Raw genomic sequence first — 19,131 nt, forward strand, 5'->3', positions numbered from 1 at the left:
GTACTAAAGCAAAACATTTATTTGATGATAGATGCCTATTATAATCACTTTCTAACAGCTTGCTCAGCAATTAAAATCAATCATGCTGTTTAATTTCTCTTAATTTGGATACTTTCAATATGTGTTTCATACGAAATTCTTCCTTCCAAACTTGATTAGCTGTCTTTAATAATCCCCATTACTTTTGAATCCTTCAATATACAATTTCACTATTTCTTTTTCTTGCATCTATTTTTATTTCAGAGGAATCGCTGGTCTCAAGTAAACATTCTGCTCTCCTCTGTGGATTTTTAACCTATCTCTGTTTACATTCTAGGCATGTGCTTTGGACTACGAAATCTATATAAATGTCAATTAAACCACTTTATTTTCATGCATGAGAACGTTTCATTCTATTTGCACTGTTCTTGTTACTTTAGCTTTAATGTTAAGACACTACTGAAATTCTGAACTGCTGCATGCAATTCTTTTCCTAATGATGTGACAGTACATAGCTTTTTAATTGCAATTCCTCTTTTTTCCTATGAGCCTAATAAATCCTATAACATTAAAGTCTAGGCCCTTCATTATGGCATTCAATTATGCCTTTAAAACTAAAGTGTGAATTTAATGCTCAGTCACTGTAGTCTGACAATTGGGCAAAATATTTGGAAGGGCTGAAGGTATCTCTAAGACATCCTCTCCCTCGTTCTGCAGTGGCATGGACCTTGGGAGAGTGATCTGGTGCTTGCAAGTCCTGCCTCCTACAAATCTTATCTCACACTAATACAATAATTTGGAGATTCGTGTCTCGGTGTTGATAAAATGACCTGTGAATCTACACCATGCAACAGATTAGATTCAAAACAATACTAGTTTTGGAAGCAAGGACTACATTACTGTGTCAGTGTGTTAGGAAAAAAAAAGGGCAAAACAAAATTTTTAAGTCAGAGAGGAAACAGCTGAAGATGCAAACTCTTAAGTAAGATTTTATTTCAAAAATATCTTCTTTTCTCTTTTTCTAACCTTTTTCCATACAAGTTTGATAATCTTTCAGGTGGTATTAAAGATGGCAAAAACTATAGGATGTACATGATATATGATATTACTGCTGTTAAAATCTTAAACTACTTCAAGAAAAATGTGCAGAAAAGGAGAAAGAAGAACAGAAAAGATTTTTTAAAAACATATCTATCTTTCTCTCAAGGGTGTATTGCAGCTTGCAGCTGAAACACAGACAAAGCAAACAGTAATCTCTTCAGGTCCTGGTTTACCTGCACCCAGCATTACGTAGCTTATGGTATTGCTTTCAGCAATCCCTCCCGTGTCAGGCCCAAAATTACAGTCATGGCCAGCTAGGGCATACTGTTTTTAAACAGAAGGCAAAAAGTGGGAGAGACTGTGAAGAATCTCAAACTGGATAAAATCTATTTATCCTCAACAAATTTAAACAATATAGATTTTCCTCTCTGAGTGGCCTGGAATACCACACAGATGAATTCACCAAAATTTTTATTTATTACTATAGATAGGGGTCATGGGGGGGGGGGGGAAGAGAGAGAGAGAAAGAAAGCACACAGGTTTAGTTGTTCTGCAGGATTTACACAAAAAAAGTGCTGATGTCTGCTCAGGTCATTATTTGTTTCTAAAATGCTGCAGTATCCTGGGACCATGACAATACAGGCTGAGCAACATAGGATTTAGAAAATCCATCAGAAGGATGGAGGAGATCTTACGAGATCACCCAGTTCACCTCTGTGTCATCAGGTATGATCAGCTTTTGTTACATGCTTTCTGACAGTGATTTACCTTGCCTGTTCTCAAACATCTTCCAGCAGGAAGATGTCATGCCCCAAAACTATCCATCGCAGCACTTCACTGTCTTAACCACTGGAAAGCTCTCCCTAACATTTAATCAGAATCTCACTTAATGCTAACTACTAATCTTAGCCATTATGGACACAGATAGGTGATGCCTTCCTTCCCCTTAGCCTGTTTGTACGGTGGAAGACTATTACCCTTTTCTTCCACCAGGCATTCTTCTTTGGGTTAAGCAATTCCAGTTTCTTCAGTCGTTTTTTGTAAACTGAGTTTCCTAGATTCTAGTTTGATCTCGTTATTCTTCTGGGAATACTCTTCAAGTTTGCAATATTTTTCTTGAAAATGCTCAAAAAGGGGTTCAATCTGAGTTCTGTCAAGATGATTTTGAACTGTTTATCATGTTTCCTGCACGTTTCTAGTCCCTTTTAATTTTGTTTATCTGTACCGTAGTTAGGATCACTCCCTCCAGTCCACATTCCCAAGTCTTGATATCTTGATCGCCCTTTCAAAATATCTCCAGACACAATCAACTCTGAGGCTACTCATCTCCCATTAAATCTCTTTTCCATTTCAAAAGCTAGATCTAATCTAGTTCCAAATTTAGATTAAATCTAAACTAGATCTAATAGAGTTTTTCAACTAGAAAGATCTCTTTTCTAGATGACTAATACTTTGATCCATTTCCCATATGATTTTCTAGCACAATCCACAGAGCAGATCAGTAGCTTTGCTTGATCAAGTACAATCTTCTTGTTTTTAAATTTTCAGACTCTGTAGATGCATTTCTATGACTAAGTCGGACTTTTCATAACCTGAGACAAATCTCCAGTCTCCACACAACCAATGCTGTGTTGTTCCTGTCCCACATTCTTGTGTCCCCTATGCTTTACTTTCAGATAGGCACGCAGAGGTTCCCAAACACAAAAAGTGTTTTTCCTTAGCATAACAATTCTTAAGTCATTAGTAAAGTCCAAGTGCAGGGCAGGAAAGAACTTTTCTCCTTCAGTGATTTAAAATTACAAAAGCGCAAACATAAAAGAATAAAACTGAGCAAAGGACATCTTAACTGAGTAACGAGGCAAAATGAAGGGGGGGGAAGAGAATAGATGTGAGCACATTCATATAGTTACTAAGAGAATATGCACCAAGACATATCTTTTGTACAAACAGAGGTATTAAGATGTAGGAATTAACCACAGGTCTCAACTGCAGGGGATAAACTAAAGCAACTCAAAGTATCCTACTCCTCTGTTGTTAATCAGCAGTCTTTGTACTTCTAGATATTATATTACCTATATAGCACTGTCTAATTTTTTTTCAGAAAGTTAAACTAAAACTTACAAACTTAATTAAAAAATAAAATAGTTTAATAAGGAAGGTTAGGCATTAAATTAAGATCAAAGGGATCCTACATTTAAGATATGGAGCTTTTGTCACCATTTATATCTTTAGGTTGAGCCCAAAATAAATAAATTGCACTAATAAATTATTGTTAGTCAAATTAAAATATTTTTCAAAAACACTGTGGTCTAGAATTTAGTATTCCAGAATTCCATTGCTATGTGAGGACTGAAGCTTCTAATCATATTTCTTCTTAAAGGATACTATTATTATAGTATAGGACTATGCTATTGTAATAGTAATAGTACTATAGTACTGTAATGGTATAGTACTGTAATAGTATAGCATAGTACTATAATATAATAATAACTAAAATACAATACTATGATATAGTATAATGTAGCTTCAAGAAGATATAACGTTAATAGTGAGAAAGTAAGCAGTCAAAAGTAACAATGCAAGAAATTATTTTTTAGGAAGTCTGTAATTATAAGATACCTATTTCAAATTCTTAATGAAATAATGGCAGGAGTAACTTTTAATTCATCTCAGGAATGGCAGGAAAACAAAGGCCAGAAGGCAAGGTTCAGATGAAATGTGAAATATGGATACCTAAAGACATACCATCTTGAGAAGACTGTTGAAAATTAAGATCGAATTTTCCATTGACCCTGTTTAAAGTGAGTCAACCCCTCATTGGGTCTCAATGCTGCCAAAACACTGGACTACACAGGCAGATAGAGAAAAGCAGGCCTGCAGGTGTTTGCTGAATAGGCATTTATTAAAATGTCTTTAAATATCATTAAGCAATGAATTAATTCCTATATGGCATATATACGGACACCTGAGAATGTAGGTTGTCACCCCACCTTCTACACAGTACCAGCTATCTCCTGCTCACCTTTAGGTGAGTCTTCAGCCACCTTCTCTAGTACTACTTAAGTTTGGTATTAACAGTATTATCTTTTTAAAAAAATAATTAAAATGAACCTTTTTGATATTTCAGTCTCTTTCATCACAAGGACTCCCTGCTCAAATACTTGCTTTGGTGATGAGAACAATAATGCAAGAAATACAGATATCCCCTCTCTGAAAGTCTTTCTGACATCAAGAAATGTTAGCGTTTTGTAAACTGTGAAGGATATTGATTCCAGAGGTACACATGCACAGAGCATGGCAGTTTGTAATAATCACTTCTTTGCCATTGCTACTGAATGATGGCTCCCAGGCCACTGCTTCCATAAAATACACTTGTTTCACCTTTAAGGCAGTTTATCTTAGTGTTTTAACTTTTAGTCCTCCCCTGAGAATCTATATATATTAAGAGATTAGTTCACTCTTCAGAGGTAGAGAAAGTTTTAAGCAAAAAAGCTTGAGTTCGTTATCACACAGTTTGTATCAAAAGGAGCTTTTTATAAATACTAAATTCGAACAAAAACACAAATTCTCTTTTTCCAACTGCATTTTGTAAATATCAAATCTGCTTTTTTTCCTAACCAATGCAAGGTTAAGCTTCATAAGTTTGAAGGAGGAATCTCTGAGGAAGAGAGATACAGTGAGATTTTTTCTTTTTTATTGCTTATAGGTAAAGTCATTTTTAGAAAAAACAAGGAACACAAGAAAAATATAAAAGGGAGTAAAAAAGGTACCTTCTTACAACGTCTTCTCCATTCCAGCATGGGAGTCCATCGGCAGCTGCTAACTCGTTGGCACACAGCTGATCAGCCAGGCCGCCGTAAAAAGCTCTGTAGAGCCGGAGGTGGCTGATAAATTCCCTGCACAGAGGAACACAGGAAATAATTGACAGTGTCAATCAATAACATTAAACAGTACAGCTTTCATGTGTTGCTACAAGTAGATGAAGAATGTGCTGTTTTTAATACTCACTATCGGTTCCAATGCCTTTCTTCATCAATTTGTCAATTTTCCTTTTAGATAAACATGATTCTCTCAGATATATTTCAGGATTTTACAAACCTGATAATACCCTTAGTTAGACAAAATAATTTACTCATGCTCTGGAAAAGGAATTATTTTCCTCCACTTGAAATGTTCTTGCTTAGTTCTGATACAGCTTACAATGCTACCTTTGTACAAATATACTAGTATTTCCAAATAAAGCATAGCAATTATGAAAAGAGGCTTCATATGACAATAATTAGGTATACAAATAGGTTGTCTGTTTTTCAAAAGCTATCAACTAGATCCCTACAGAGTGTTACAAATACTACAAAGAGTATTTGTTAGAGTTATGGAACAATTCAAGGTTTACGGTGTAGATCTTAAATAATAGATATTTAAGCTACCATCTGAAAAATGACATCAATTTTATCGTGTGCTGTGCTAGTAGAGTATACTTTTATTTATATGTTGATTTTTTAAATAATTCTCAAGGTGCCCAGAGCTAACAATAGTTTTTATATTTAAATCAAAAGAAATGAATGCCTTTTCAGTTAGTTTGTTTGTAACTAGACTGTGATATTTATGTTTCATAAAGTGTTTGCTAATGTATTGAAAATCCTGAGAGACTAATTCCCGCTGTGAAAAATATAAATATTTATTTATCCTGGTCTAAAACATCACAGTCTACTGAGTTATCTATGACCCACAGGCACAAAGAAGAAAGACATCAGCAAATGGTGTACTCATTGCTCTGTAAGCCAGAAAGCTTCATGTAATGTTAACTTCTTGTCTAGTGTCTGGAACTGGAAAAAAGATGCTATAAATATTCTATCCATTTCCCAATGTTTAGCTAACATTAGTCTAAGGTGGCATAAGAAATTAAATTAAGTAATGCTGACTTGAAATTAGAACAGAAAAAATATGAGTCTATACACAGTCTGTTATTTAAAATCCGCATGTTCTTTCTTGACATTCTAGAGTAAACACTTTTACACAAAGCACAATGATTTAAATTTAGTACTCCTATCAAATGCTATTAAATGTAATATGAACACACTACTAAGTCTAAAACTGTAGTTCTGAAAATCTCAAGTAGAGTCATATATTGCATATGCAGAATATATTTTAAATACATGAATATGATACATCTATATTCTTCCAACCATGAATTCTGTATTACTCCAGCCCCAAACTGCATCACTGTGCATAGTATGTTTGCAATTTTCCTCCATTTTTCATCAAGTGGGATTTTATTTTAACTGTGCCTGGTGTCCTCTGGGTTTACATAGTGGATGAAAACTAGTGATTACAGGCTCTTCTTATAGTAAATAGTAGGAATTTCTTTCGCACAATCAGTCTGAGTATAATGCAGAAATGGAAATAAATACAGCTGCTGTAATATCTTGTGACAAACTGTATTATAACAGAAAGGTCAGTCATTCAGTTTATTAGTAAATATATCCTGAGGCAAAGCAGAAGTTAATATAGAAGTAATAACTGATTTCAACCCCTGTAGATATCTGACCAAAGTAGTTAGAAGGGCAGATGGTTTGAATGTCAATTTTCACATCATCATCTTCTAGACCAGATAGCATATAATTATAGGCAGCTGAGCACAAATGTGCAATTATAGTCAGCAGAAGCTACAGATATTTCTTATCTGCTTTTTTGGAAATGTTCACTTTCTACAGTTTTATTCAACTTGCTAAAAGCTTCCTACAATGTTCAATTCTGGAAGAAAGAGCATTATAATTTTTTAAGATTGTATACTATTATGGAAGGTTAGCATTCCTTTTCATTCATCACACAAATTCTAGCTTCAAAAGCACAGCAACATTTCCATTTCTTCTTGTGCCACACGGCACTAGAGAACATCAGCCAAGGACAGTGCTGTTTAAGCTGTCTGATTTTGAAAATAATTTAGGAAAAAGTTTAGGCAGAGATAGCCCAACACGTACTTCAAAATGTAAGACTTCAACTGAGGATACATTTGAAAAATATCAGGAAATTATGGAACTTTTAGGACACAGATAAGCAACGTTTTTAAGGATAACAGCCATTGACCAAGTCCTACACAGTTTGGGAGAAGCATCCTCTTTTCTGCTAAAGCTCGTGAGATCAGCCAAGATCCAGCTGCTGCCACCAGTCCACGGGCAGTAAATAAAGCGGAGTTTCACTCAGAGACTAGCGCTTCCTTAAAAGCAGGCTCTAACCATTTCCTGAAGTTACTCTTCCATCTGAGGAATTGTTACGGTTGCCATGGGAATGGCAAGCGGAATAGAAAGCGACTGTGACTAAAAGGGAAGGAGGTGATCCAGGAGGTAACGAACATGGAGACGGCGTGAACAGCGAAGTTGTTAAAGTGAAATCTGTGCCAGGGGATCTCAGACTCTTCCTCCTCCGCCCCCGCCATGCCTTTGGTGCAGGGCCTGCCACACTCCACAAGGTGGTCCCAGCACCTCAGGCGGAGGGACAACAACTGCTTTGTGCTGCCACCCGCTGCCACGTCTCCTGAGGTGTCTCTGAGTGCTGGTGAGGTCAGTCTGTGCACCACTTATTTGGAATCGGGCTACAGCCCCGGATTAAGTGAGATTTTAGAATATGGTCTATATTTGCAGGGCACTGGCAAGAGGAGGACAAATGACAAATGGATAGAGGAAAATGTGTCTGTTTAATATGTGTTGCCTGAGGAGCTTCTACGCCGGCTAAAACAGACCCCTGTTTTGCATCTCTTTCCCTCCCCACAATGTTCCTCTAAATCTCACTTGCTTTCACCACTATTTGGAACATGAAGGACCTTGCACTAGCTAGATTAGTGGCCTTTAAGCATATAGGTACTCTTTACTTCTCCAAAATCAATGCTGAGCAATTATTCCCTGCAACTGTTTCACTTCTTCCTTCTGCACTACAAACTGAAGTGAAAGGAAAAAGAGGACAAAATACTTTCTGTATTTTAGCAAATAATAATAATAAATGTCTTTAGTTTCAATTAAGACTCCTTAAGGCTAGTTACTCCTTATAGTCATTAAAGACTTGATTCATTTCCCAAAACGTAGATATCTGGTGCCCTGTGAGATGCTCTCAGGCATTCCGGGTATCTGCACAGTGCTGAAGCACACAACACAACTTGCAGGACAAATGCATCCTTCCTGGCAGCAGCAGATCAGCTGGGGTCACTAACGTATCCCCAAACAGTCCTAAATGCTTGCTTCTATGTGGGCAAATGAACCGAGTCCTCCTCTCCACTGACTACAACACAGCTTAAACACCCAGCTCATATGCAGACATCTGCATCTTTAGGTAAATTTTACCTTGTGATGCTGAACTGGGTATAAATCATAAAACCATAGACCAAATCCCAAAGTCCTTGCTGTCACCTGAATTAAACATATACTGGCAAAAGAACTAGTGAAAAATCAAAAGGATTTGCTTGGAGCAGGATTTCAAGATTTTAGCCCTAAGTGCTTAGTTGTCTCATTTTCAACAGAAAGGTGAGTATATAGGAACAAAATCATTCATTCTTTTATGTCTGATCAATTTGTACAAATAGTCTTGTGATAACAGTGGCAATCACTTCTTGACAGATTTAATAACACTTACAGATGTGCCGATTAAGTATAATCTGAAGACTAGCACACAAAGATATAGCTAACATTCATATTTTAGCAACACTACCCATTCTTTTTAAATCACCCTGCTCCTGTGTCCATTATTTCAGAAAACTTAATCTAATCATAAAACAACTCATTCAGAAACATACTAGAATAGATTTTGTTGTTGAAATGCTTTATTCCTTTCAGTCTCTATTTATTCTCCACTAATGCATGCCATTGCATTGAATATAATCTATTCTGTTGTAAAATTGATGGCTTACTTTATTCTTTCTTTCTGGTTGTAAAACTAATGCCTTACTTTCTTCTGTTGGCAAGGGTTTCTTCGCTGTCTCTTGAGAACATCTTCAACCTTTGATTATCTTTGTTCTGATCAAAGGAGCAACCTGGTGACTGCGTCAGCTTTCTTGCAGGAGGACCACATATCTTGTTCACCTAAAAGGAAAATAAGACATAAGGCAGAAAGAACATACATAAACATAAATAATTCTCTAGTTCTCAATTCAGTTTAAGTGCACTTTAATAAGAAAGGAAGCCTGTGGACAGCTCATGAAGATGAACTAAAAAAGTTTCATTAAGTATGACACTTGTCAACATTGATGTCCACAATGAATGCATTAAACACATAATTAGTCTTTATATAAAGAAACAATCAAACAAAAACATCTCCTGCTTTTAAAGGAATACAAAGTGTATAAGTAAGTCACCACATGCATTTTATTGATGGTGTGTATTTTTATTCCTATCAGGAAACTGTATTATGTAGATAGTAACAGCAACCTAAGAGATCAGGAAGTGTTGTGAACAACAGTGTATTTCCATTTTTCTGTGATGTACCCCAATCACATTTTTAATATGCATTGAACTTTGTGATTTCTTTCACAGTTGATGAATTATTATGGCGTGTTCAGCATAGTTACCCAGAGCATATAGTGAACACTTAGCATGATAGAAACTTGCATTACAACTTTGCAAGATGTAAATTTAATGATCCAAGATGAAAGTTTAATGGTTCAGACCATAGATGTTGAAAATATCAAGGGATTTTATATGTCTGGCTTTCTGATCTCAGTATCAATAGATACAAATTTATATCAACTCCCATTTTCCTCTTTACAAAATGCTCAGTACCACATTTTATACTATAGAGGATATCAATTCATGATCACAGCTCCTTATTCTTCCTAGTCACTGAAGAAAAATAATTAGAGCCACACATTTTTATTAAATAAGATATACTTCATGGTAAGGATCAAATCTGACCAGATATTAAGCAGTGAACAGCATATATCTTGTATAAGCTAGTACACATGCACTACTGGAAAACTAATATTGTATATGAATTGTTAAAACTTGGTTCCAATATGTAGTCAACCTTCTTAAGAGGAAGAGGGAGAAAGGAGAGCACTTTTGGCTCTAAGACAGGGATCCAATTTCTGAAGCAAAAGTATATTCAGAATGCTCCCACAAAAAAGAGGAAAGGGTGTGTGTGTGTTACGCAGCAAGGTTCTTTTTTTTCCTCTTGCTTATGTCCTCACATGTAAGAGCAAAGAAAATAAATCTGTTTCAGCTTATCATCACTTACATTAAAGTCTTACATAGAATACCTGAAAATGCAATAGTATTGGCTCAGAAATATAGTTTAAATTTAAAATAAAAGGAATATATCCAATCTTCATGCGTGTGTGTTTTGTTTTGTTTTGTTTTGTTTTGTTTTGTTTTGTTTTGAATGCATGGTTGCGTGGTGGTGCAAGCAGTGATAACCAAAGACTTGTAGAGTGTGCTCACTTAGGCCAGACAAAGGAAGAATGGATTCACATTTTTAGTTCCTACAGAAGAAATGTTCATTGTATGAACTGAAGAGTCACACGAATTTGAGATTCACATGTCTAAGTACAGGTGTCCAAATTATATTTTGAATCTCGGAATTCTCCACACACTCTCCAGGTTTCACCTATCCTTGTGCAAACATGCCAGTTAAGTGCCACATTTCACCATTTCACCTAAGTAACGATCTAGCCTTTCAGCCATTCTGTACCACTCTGATCTTCCACAGGAAGAAAATTGCTTTTCTTTTTACTTGTCTCACTTTGCTCCTATTGTTCCCTGACATGGCACATATTACACATGTGATCAGAGTTATATGACAAGGAAGCAACTGATGTTTTAGGTTACCTCAGTATGGGCTTGCCTTAGGGGGTTAGTCTTTGTCTTCTCAAGATTGAAAATAAGGGTTTAATAGACAGTGAGTCAGATCCAGATGTTTGGGAAGGAGGATCTTTGTCTTGTGACAGACAGGGGATAGTTGTGTAAATTGTATAGACTTATGTGCCTTGTCCAAGCACTCGCAGAGACTGACTGCAGGGTGGGAGACCACGAGAAATGGAGCAATGTGATGCAGATGTTCCGCTAGCTAATACAGCCTTACTATGCTCTAAGCAGATGAGTACCAGTCCTTTGGGTCAGGAAAAAGAATAGAACAGAACAGAAAAGAAAAGAAAAAGGTCTGGTTCCAGTTATAGCAAACTGAAAAAAAAAACATATACATTTAGATCTATTAAGAAGGCAATAATATTAACATCTATCTATACTTCTTGAATTTCTAATAAAATCTCTGTATATTTTACTATGGCTAGAAGGAAAAAACAAAGAAACTCAGTAAATTTTACAGGCATAGTGGTTTGGAGTATGGGCTATTTTGTTTTACATATTGTATATTTGTTTCAAAATCACTGTCTAATGCCTTTTTTATGTATTTATTTTCTTTAAGTGAAAGTCCCAGGAAAGGCAGTATGCAATATTGGGAATTTTGCATTCACTGACACTTTTATAAGAAAACTTCTGTTTCAAACATTTTTTTTCTTTAATCATAATCTTAGATAAATTTTGCATACATAAATACTAAGAGAATCTAGTCATTATCTGAAATATCTTTTTAAGAACTATTTTTTTTTCAAAAGCCATCTATAGAAAATTCTTAAAGCAGAGCTGCTGAAAACAGCATTAGTTAAACTTTTAAAAAGTGTTTGTACAGCACCATGTACACTTCCATCATCCCATAATGAAGTACTCGACAGTAACCATATGGCCGAGAACTCAGTTATATTAATGATATATGTGAGATGTGCTATGTTAATGGTTTGTGAGAGCTTTCAGCTCATTCACCTTTAGCAAAGTCACTTTTACTTCTTCAGACATAGTTTCTGCAGGATGAGCTACTTCAGTATGTACAAGCATGCACTCTGACAACATCTTCATCTCTGTCCTTTCTCAACTCTCTTATACTTAAAATCCTGGGACCACTGTCTGACTGACTGGCATCGTGTGATGCTAGTTCTCCTTTTTATGCTTTGATACATCACACTCGTGTTATTCACCCAGCTGAACCCAATCTGTCCATTTTTTCCAACTGTTCACTGGTGGCTGTCACTTTTATGTCATGTTTAAACCATTAAATGTATATGCATGTCAAAGGCCTCCCTCACTGGCTCAGTCTTCATTGTCACCCAGTTTTGTCATTAAACTGTTGCACACATAAAAAGGTCATATAGTCTTATCTTGCCTCGGGTGCCTGTTCTGCCTGTGAGCAAAATCATTTTAAAGGAACAATGTCTGAATTTCACTTTCCAGTACAGAGCAGGCTATATTCTAAAAAAAAAAAAAAAAAAAAAAAAAAAAAAAAAAAAAATAGACACACTTTCCCCTAAAAGCTTCTACTTTTCTGATGCACTATTTAGGTCTCTGGGAATGACTATATGGCATAAATGTAATGCCACTTAACTGCATTTCCAATGTTTTCATGAGGACTATTACATTCATTAACCACATCGTTTCTTTATTTTTAGCCTTTGGGCTGCAAATTTAACCTTCCTATTAAAAAATCAGTCAGTGCTATCAGTGTCAGTCTTCAGAGACATAGACTGACATGATAACTTTGAGACTAGGGGAATGTTCTCACTATGCTTTTGAGCTAACAAATGATCATTTTGCCATAGTATCCGATCATAACGCATTCTTACCCTCCTCCAGTTACACTGGAAGGGTATTCCCATTGAACGTTTTCACAAACAGAGTGTTTTCTTGGCTTCAAACATAAACCCCTACAAGAGCATGTAAAATGATTCTTTAAGGGGACTGAAAATTCCCTGAAAAAAGAGAGACAGAAAAAATCACCAAAAAATTACATAGGAGAGAATTAGATTTCAGGAAGATTTAGAGATGACTATAAAATCTTAAAACAGACAAGCCTAATAAACTTATTAGTGTTTTCAAAAAATATTCCTGTTTGATTGTTCTTAAACAAATACTACCCAATGTTTAGGGGCATAAAGACAAACCTCAGAATATGATAAAACTCCTCATTTCCACCATTCAGACAAACCTATTGTCATTATACTCAGCATGCCGTTATTATGCACAATTTGTATGCCACAGTATGATGACTGGGTTAATTAAAATCTCTTGTAATAACCATGCACTTAAATTGCAATTAGTGCCACATATGAACTTTATGGTAGTTTGATTTTGCTTGGTGTAATTCTGTAGAACTTCTGTGGTTGCTTATACTTTGTAAAATTGGAGCATCATAAACTTTTACTTTTACTAGATTTACATTTACATTTCCTATGCTGGATAATGATGTGAGCATCACAACAGTAATGGTGGGTAACTATCCTCTAAGTTCATATGTTCGATAGGAAAAACCTGTTACATTTTATGGTATTTTTTTCCTACTACAGAAATGGTTCTTTCTGACCGCAGCATTAGCACTGAAATGACAGATTATTTCCATTCTGAACATTTTTTCCACTCTGAACTGTGATGATCATGCCTACATTTATTTTAAAGAATGAAAATAAAGGTGGCATTTCCTTTTTAAGAAAAGAGCAGAAGGAAATATATATATATATATATATACACACATATATATACACACAAGCACACACATACTGATACACATGTGTGTATATTTACGTATGTGTATGTATGGATGAACATTCACATAAATATATCTTTTCCACTGCTTATGTTTGTATCTACAGCATGGAGACACACAGAGGAGCTACAAGCAGGCTGGGTTACGTACCAGAAGCGGTCTTGCTCCAAACCTTGAGAGTTTAGACTAACTTTACCAAAGCTAAAAAGCCCAGTTGGAAAATGATTGAAGTAAACTGGATGCCCTGTGCTACTGCACACTTCAAACTAGCCATGCCAAGTCTCTGTGATTAACTATACCATAATCTTTTAACCCCGCCACTGTGACAGAAATAAATCTCAGGAAGCCTGAGAACCATTGCTCCGGTTTGGGTCATGAGCTGATGTGAACTACTCTGAAAAGATGACTATCTCCTAGTCCTGCAGTGTTTCTGGTATTTAATTGTTAACACTTTTTTCATTAGGTTAATAACCTTTGTATATTTTTGACACATGCATCTCTCAGCTCTCCCATAAATAGGATATATGCCAAGTATTTGCTAGATTAGGACACCATGTCTCAAACCTGCAAGACATTATTAGTGCGACAGACATCAGTGTATACAAGCATTTAAAACTACTTGTATTTAATGCGTGTTTCCATTCAGTGTTTAGTTTGGTGGCCCTCAGTTCTAGCAATCACATCACAATTTTTCCAACATCTCTTATAGTTAATGAGACAAAACCCTTCAGATATTCAAATACTCACGAACAACTGGACAGCTGAAGTCCAGCAGTTCTAAAACAAGTCTAGAGATGGCAGGGAAGCACTGGATGATATAGATAGATAGAAAGGCAGATAGACAGAAAGAAAGAAAGAAAGAAGGAAGGCAGGAAAGAAAGAAAATTTGTGAATAAGTTAATTTTATTTGGCTTTCTAGGAATAAAAAAAAAAATGAGTATTTTCTTCAAGAGATGTATTCTTCATTAGCCACAAATATTTCTAGTAACAGACTGCTAATCAAAGAACCCAAAATATTTTTCCAGAAAAAGTGTCTTTAATGTTTATGAATTTTTCCTTGATTCATATTTAATCCTAGTAAGTGGATGTATAATATTTTCAGATAGATTGGAACGTGTCAAACAGAGGAGAAAAAGAGTAATACACCACACACTTTTCCAATAGCCAATCTTTGAGAGTAGCACAGGAAAGGATCGTTTCTCCGTTACCAGGCACCATAGGGTCTTGGCACTTTTTGATTGTCTAAGCAGGTGAAAATGAAGATGTCTCAAAGTAAGATTTGCTTCTCTTTTTAACTTCTAATAATCTCCAGCTGCGCTACGGCTACAACAGGCAATATAGCCCCACACTTAGCTCTGCTTCAGCTGATTGTTTTCTTTTAGTTAAACCACAAGAGGGAGCACCACCATTTCAATATCATTTCCAAGTGCTCGAGGTAGCTTCTATAGTTTGTTGCTTGTAGCAGACTATTTAACGTGAAACTTTAGTTGAAAAGCAAAATGTATTCTGATATGTGAGAGTGTGCATACATATGAAAGACAGAAGGACTTAGAATGAGACAAAATTCAAGTTTTTGAGTACAGGGACAACAAGAATTAATTTATTACAATGTGCTGTTTCTTCTTCAGAAGAGGAAAGAAGAAAGGGAATGGGACTGTCTTATGAAAGAGCAATGGAGTATCACCAATGCTGACAGTGCAGAGGAGTCATGCAAAAATAGGGTAATGTCCTTGTTTCCCTTGTAAACGTTGTGTGCTTTATTGTTCCTAAACTAATTGTTTCTTTTTCTCCATCATTGTTTCACAATTCCTGGCAATAGGTTTTAGATTTCCAGAATTCAAAGTTCTATAGCAATAGCAGTATATAATTTTACAAGCTTCATACATAAGCTTCATCATTTTACAGAATTTATGAGATGAGTCCAAGACAACTTAAAAGAGAAAAACATTGTGAAACAGCAGCCTAGAGATTTACAGACTAAAGTTGATACTTAGAATGATATTTTTATAAATTATTAAACCCTCAATTTATAATCACCTGCAAGACAAATCTTAGATGGACTTGCCAAAGAATGATCATTTCAAACCTTTTTTTTTTTTTTTTTTTTTTTTCAAAATTGTAATTAAAAGCTTGGCTGATACATTGAAAAGTACATTTATAAATTTTCCAACTGGGATGGAGCTGTAAGCAGTTTCAAGCATATGAGAGAACTGATCAAATTCAAAACAATCTTGTTACATTTAAAAATTTTCCCACACCCAAACAGATGAAATTTAACAAAGAGAAATACACAAAGCAAAAATACAAGAGGAAGACCTCCCAGCAAGGTAGTAAGTGCCTCATCAGAAAAAAAAATACCCCCACAAAAATACAACAAAAAAGAACATTGCAAAGAAAAGTAAATCCCCTTCATACACACACATGTATAAAGCACTATACTGGAGATACTTGAATTAATCATTCCACTGCTTGGCACTAGTGCAGCATCAGACTGACAGGTATCTTTTGGGGGACCAACTTAAGGCAAGACTTACAACCCAAGATGAAAAATACTAAGAGGCTGCAAAACAATTTTTTTTAAACAAATATTTTTTGAGGAGGGTTTGCAAAACATAGCATCCAAGCTCTTGTGTTTTGGGGGCCACAGTCCAAAACTTTGATGTGACTGGGACTCATATCCTACTCATTCTGTTATAGCTACCAAAGCCTAAGTTCTTGAGACTGCTCTCATATCCTGTGAATCTTTAATTATCTCTGATTTCCTTCATTGTTTTGCATGTTCTGCTTGTAAAATAAAATCTAATAGCCCATTAAATGTTACTTAATATAATTTTAATTTGCATCTTCTGCTCTTTAATTACCCAAATCTTCAATGTTTTTAATTCTGCTGCTCCTTTCAGGAGGCACTAACACTCAGCAGGTCTGGCAGTAAAACTAGTTTCTTCTTCTGAACGGGGGTGGGAGGGAAGGAAACGATTTTTTTTTTAATGGCTTAATGTTAGGGGAAATCCTAGTGTTCTTGGCCAAGTCACCCTGCAGCCAGAATACAGCACTGCCAGTTCAAACTCTTCAAAGGCAGTTCAACAAAACTGCTTCTTGTGAGAGGCTGCCAGCTCTCCTGATCCAAGTCTGCTTCAGTGGATGCCAAGGTGTTTCATTTACGCTCGGTGAAAACACTTTGTGGTTCTCCTCTGAAAAGTAATTATATAAAACCAGCAGTATTCCTATTCCCAAGATCAGCTCCCTCTGTATGCTCAGACTGATGTAGCTATGCTCTCTAGTGGTTAAAATATACTTTATTGCTTCTTATTTCTGCGCGCCCTGCAAGTGCAGCTCTGAGTTGGAGGGCTAACATTATGCCTTCTTGTCTGCTACTGGCAGAATTGTTCATTAAACCTAACTATAAGTCTATCCAGCGTCACCTGTGTAAACCAAACGAAATTCAGCAGTGTTGCGTGACTGCCAATGAAAGCAGAAATGGGGCTATATAACCTTTATCAGGCATGTTACCCACTTAAGACATGGAACTTACTGTAACTTACAACTGATAGAGCTTGTAGAAGCAAAATAAGTTGACTGTGTCAGCATATTTTCATGACGTGCTTACGCTTTCTGGCAGCCTGTGATTTATGTTCCAAAACTGTGAAGGAGAGAGCAGTTTTGTAAGTAAGAACTGTTATGAAAGCATGTAAGTCAATAAAATCATGCCCACTTACAATGGTGGTCATAATGCATTATTTCATTTACTGTAGGACACTATCAAGAACTTTAGATAATTGTAGGGTCAACTTCTCATGATAAGAAAGAATCAAAAACCATCTGGGAAAAAAATGAAGAAGATAGCCGACATTTCAGAGAACCTGGAAGTTTCTCCCCTCTTCCAGACTACGTTTTAGGAGACTGGTATTTTGCTTCCTGCGTCTGCATACAAACCTTCAGTGTTTCCTTGTCCTCTTATTTGAACCTAGACAAACCAGTTTTCTATGAAGATCTTGTACAATGTACAAGGCAGTCACTTATTCATATGTATCTATCATTTCAGGGACCAAAATAGTCTGAAAAACTCATTGGCTTCAAGACCTCCATATTTGCTCTCACCTAGTTCCTCTTTTCCAGTACAAAGAGTTGTTAGTGATTTAAGGGCTGGCTGAGACACCAGAAGTCTGCTCAGCTCTGTTGCTCTCTCTCTCTTGCTGTTTCACAAGGGAAAATGAGGAGCAGGGAAAAAGAATATGCAGACAGAAAGGAATCGTAGCTGTCTCTTTCCATTACACTTGTTTGTTCCTCCTTACTTGGCTGCTGGAAATGTGTGAGAATGTGTCCTTTCTTCCTCTGTAAATATGCAGAATCAGGCCACACCATTTTCAGCCTCTTGGAGCATCTTCCTTTCCTGCAGCTCAGTTCCCCAGTGGACACATTCAGACAGCTTGCCGCAATGCCAAAGCAGAGTTAGACATCTAGTATGCCATCTAAACTCAGAATGTGATGGCAGCCTAGACTGCTTATTCCAAATTTATCAGATCTTGGAATCCTTATGCAGTCAGTGGAAAGAAGAAGGCCATTTGGATCAGTGTTTTTGCCTACATTCTCTTAACTGCAAAAAAATTTAGGAAGGTGTGTTAAAGACTGTCCTCTTTCCTGACAAAACAGACTTCAGCTTTGGGAAGAAAGTGTGGCAAGCTACAATATTTAAGAGAAATTCTACTTAGTTCAAATTGTGAAGTGGTTTTGCTTTAACACATTGAATAGGATCACATTCCTACCTTATTTACTTGGCAGTCTAAGTAGAACTTACCTTATGCAGACCACGCTACTCAGCACTGCTTGCCAAAGCAATATCTGTGTTGACAAGTAGCTCCATTGTCAGAGTTTTAAGAGAGGAACCTGGGCAATGAGGCAATTGAATTGAAAAAAAGCAGTGTGCTTAGAATTTAGAAAGGTGTGCGACATTGACTTGAATCTGAGCTGCTTCTCACCACAGGTGAGAAATATGTCTACTCTCATTTCCACAAATGAAAGGGAGATTAACTGAAAGAAGAAGAGGAATTGGAAATGATGTATCTTGAAATGAACACTTGTGCCACCATGCTTTGAAATACTGAGATGCTGAGAAATGAGCGTAGCAACAGACTTTATTTAAGATAGACTTATTTAAGATAGCTTCATGTCCTACTATTACACTTAGGAAGTTCTTGGCAGAAATTAGTGTCTCTCCTGTCTACAACACAAAATCTGTCACATCATAAAACTTACAATATGGAAATTAACAGTATTAATAAGGAAATGGCCAGCAATAGTCATCAGTTTTATTTTTTTCTTTCTAATGTGCACTTGAGAGGTAATGCCCTGCTAAATGAGAGGAGCAAATGTATATACACTCACATATACTTTTTTCCAGGACGTCTGTATACTTACAGACATATTATTGCCTCTGTTAATATTCCATCCATGCTTTGAACACTTTTTTTCTAAATATTAAAAGCAAATAAACCAATTATACTGAAAAAGAACAGGCATTTTTGGCAGAATTCTACAGCACAG

General features: G+C 36.1%; 1 protein-coding gene across 1 annotated transcript in view; it reads right to left on the reverse strand.

Moving 5' to 3' along the window:
- The window catches only part of GPC5 (glypican 5), a 702,481-nt gene that overhangs the window by 541,238 nt on the left and 142,112 nt on the right, over positions 1-19,131 (reverse strand). The window contains exons 4-5 of the mRNA XM_062575916.1: positions 8,956-9,089; positions 4,791-4,916 (exon numbers count right to left, since the gene is read on the reverse strand). Coding sequence (XP_062431900.1) covers positions 4,791-4,916; positions 8,956-9,089 — 260 coding nt within the window. The remainder of the gene's footprint in view (positions 1-4,790; positions 4,917-8,955; positions 9,090-19,131) is intronic.

This window comes from Rhea pennata, chromosome 1 (assembly GCF_028389875.1).
Source record: "Rhea pennata isolate bPtePen1 chromosome 1, bPtePen1.pri, whole genome shotgun sequence".
In the NCBI taxonomy this organism is placed as follows: domain Eukaryota; kingdom Metazoa; phylum Chordata; class Aves; order Rheiformes; family Rheidae; genus Rhea; species Rhea pennata.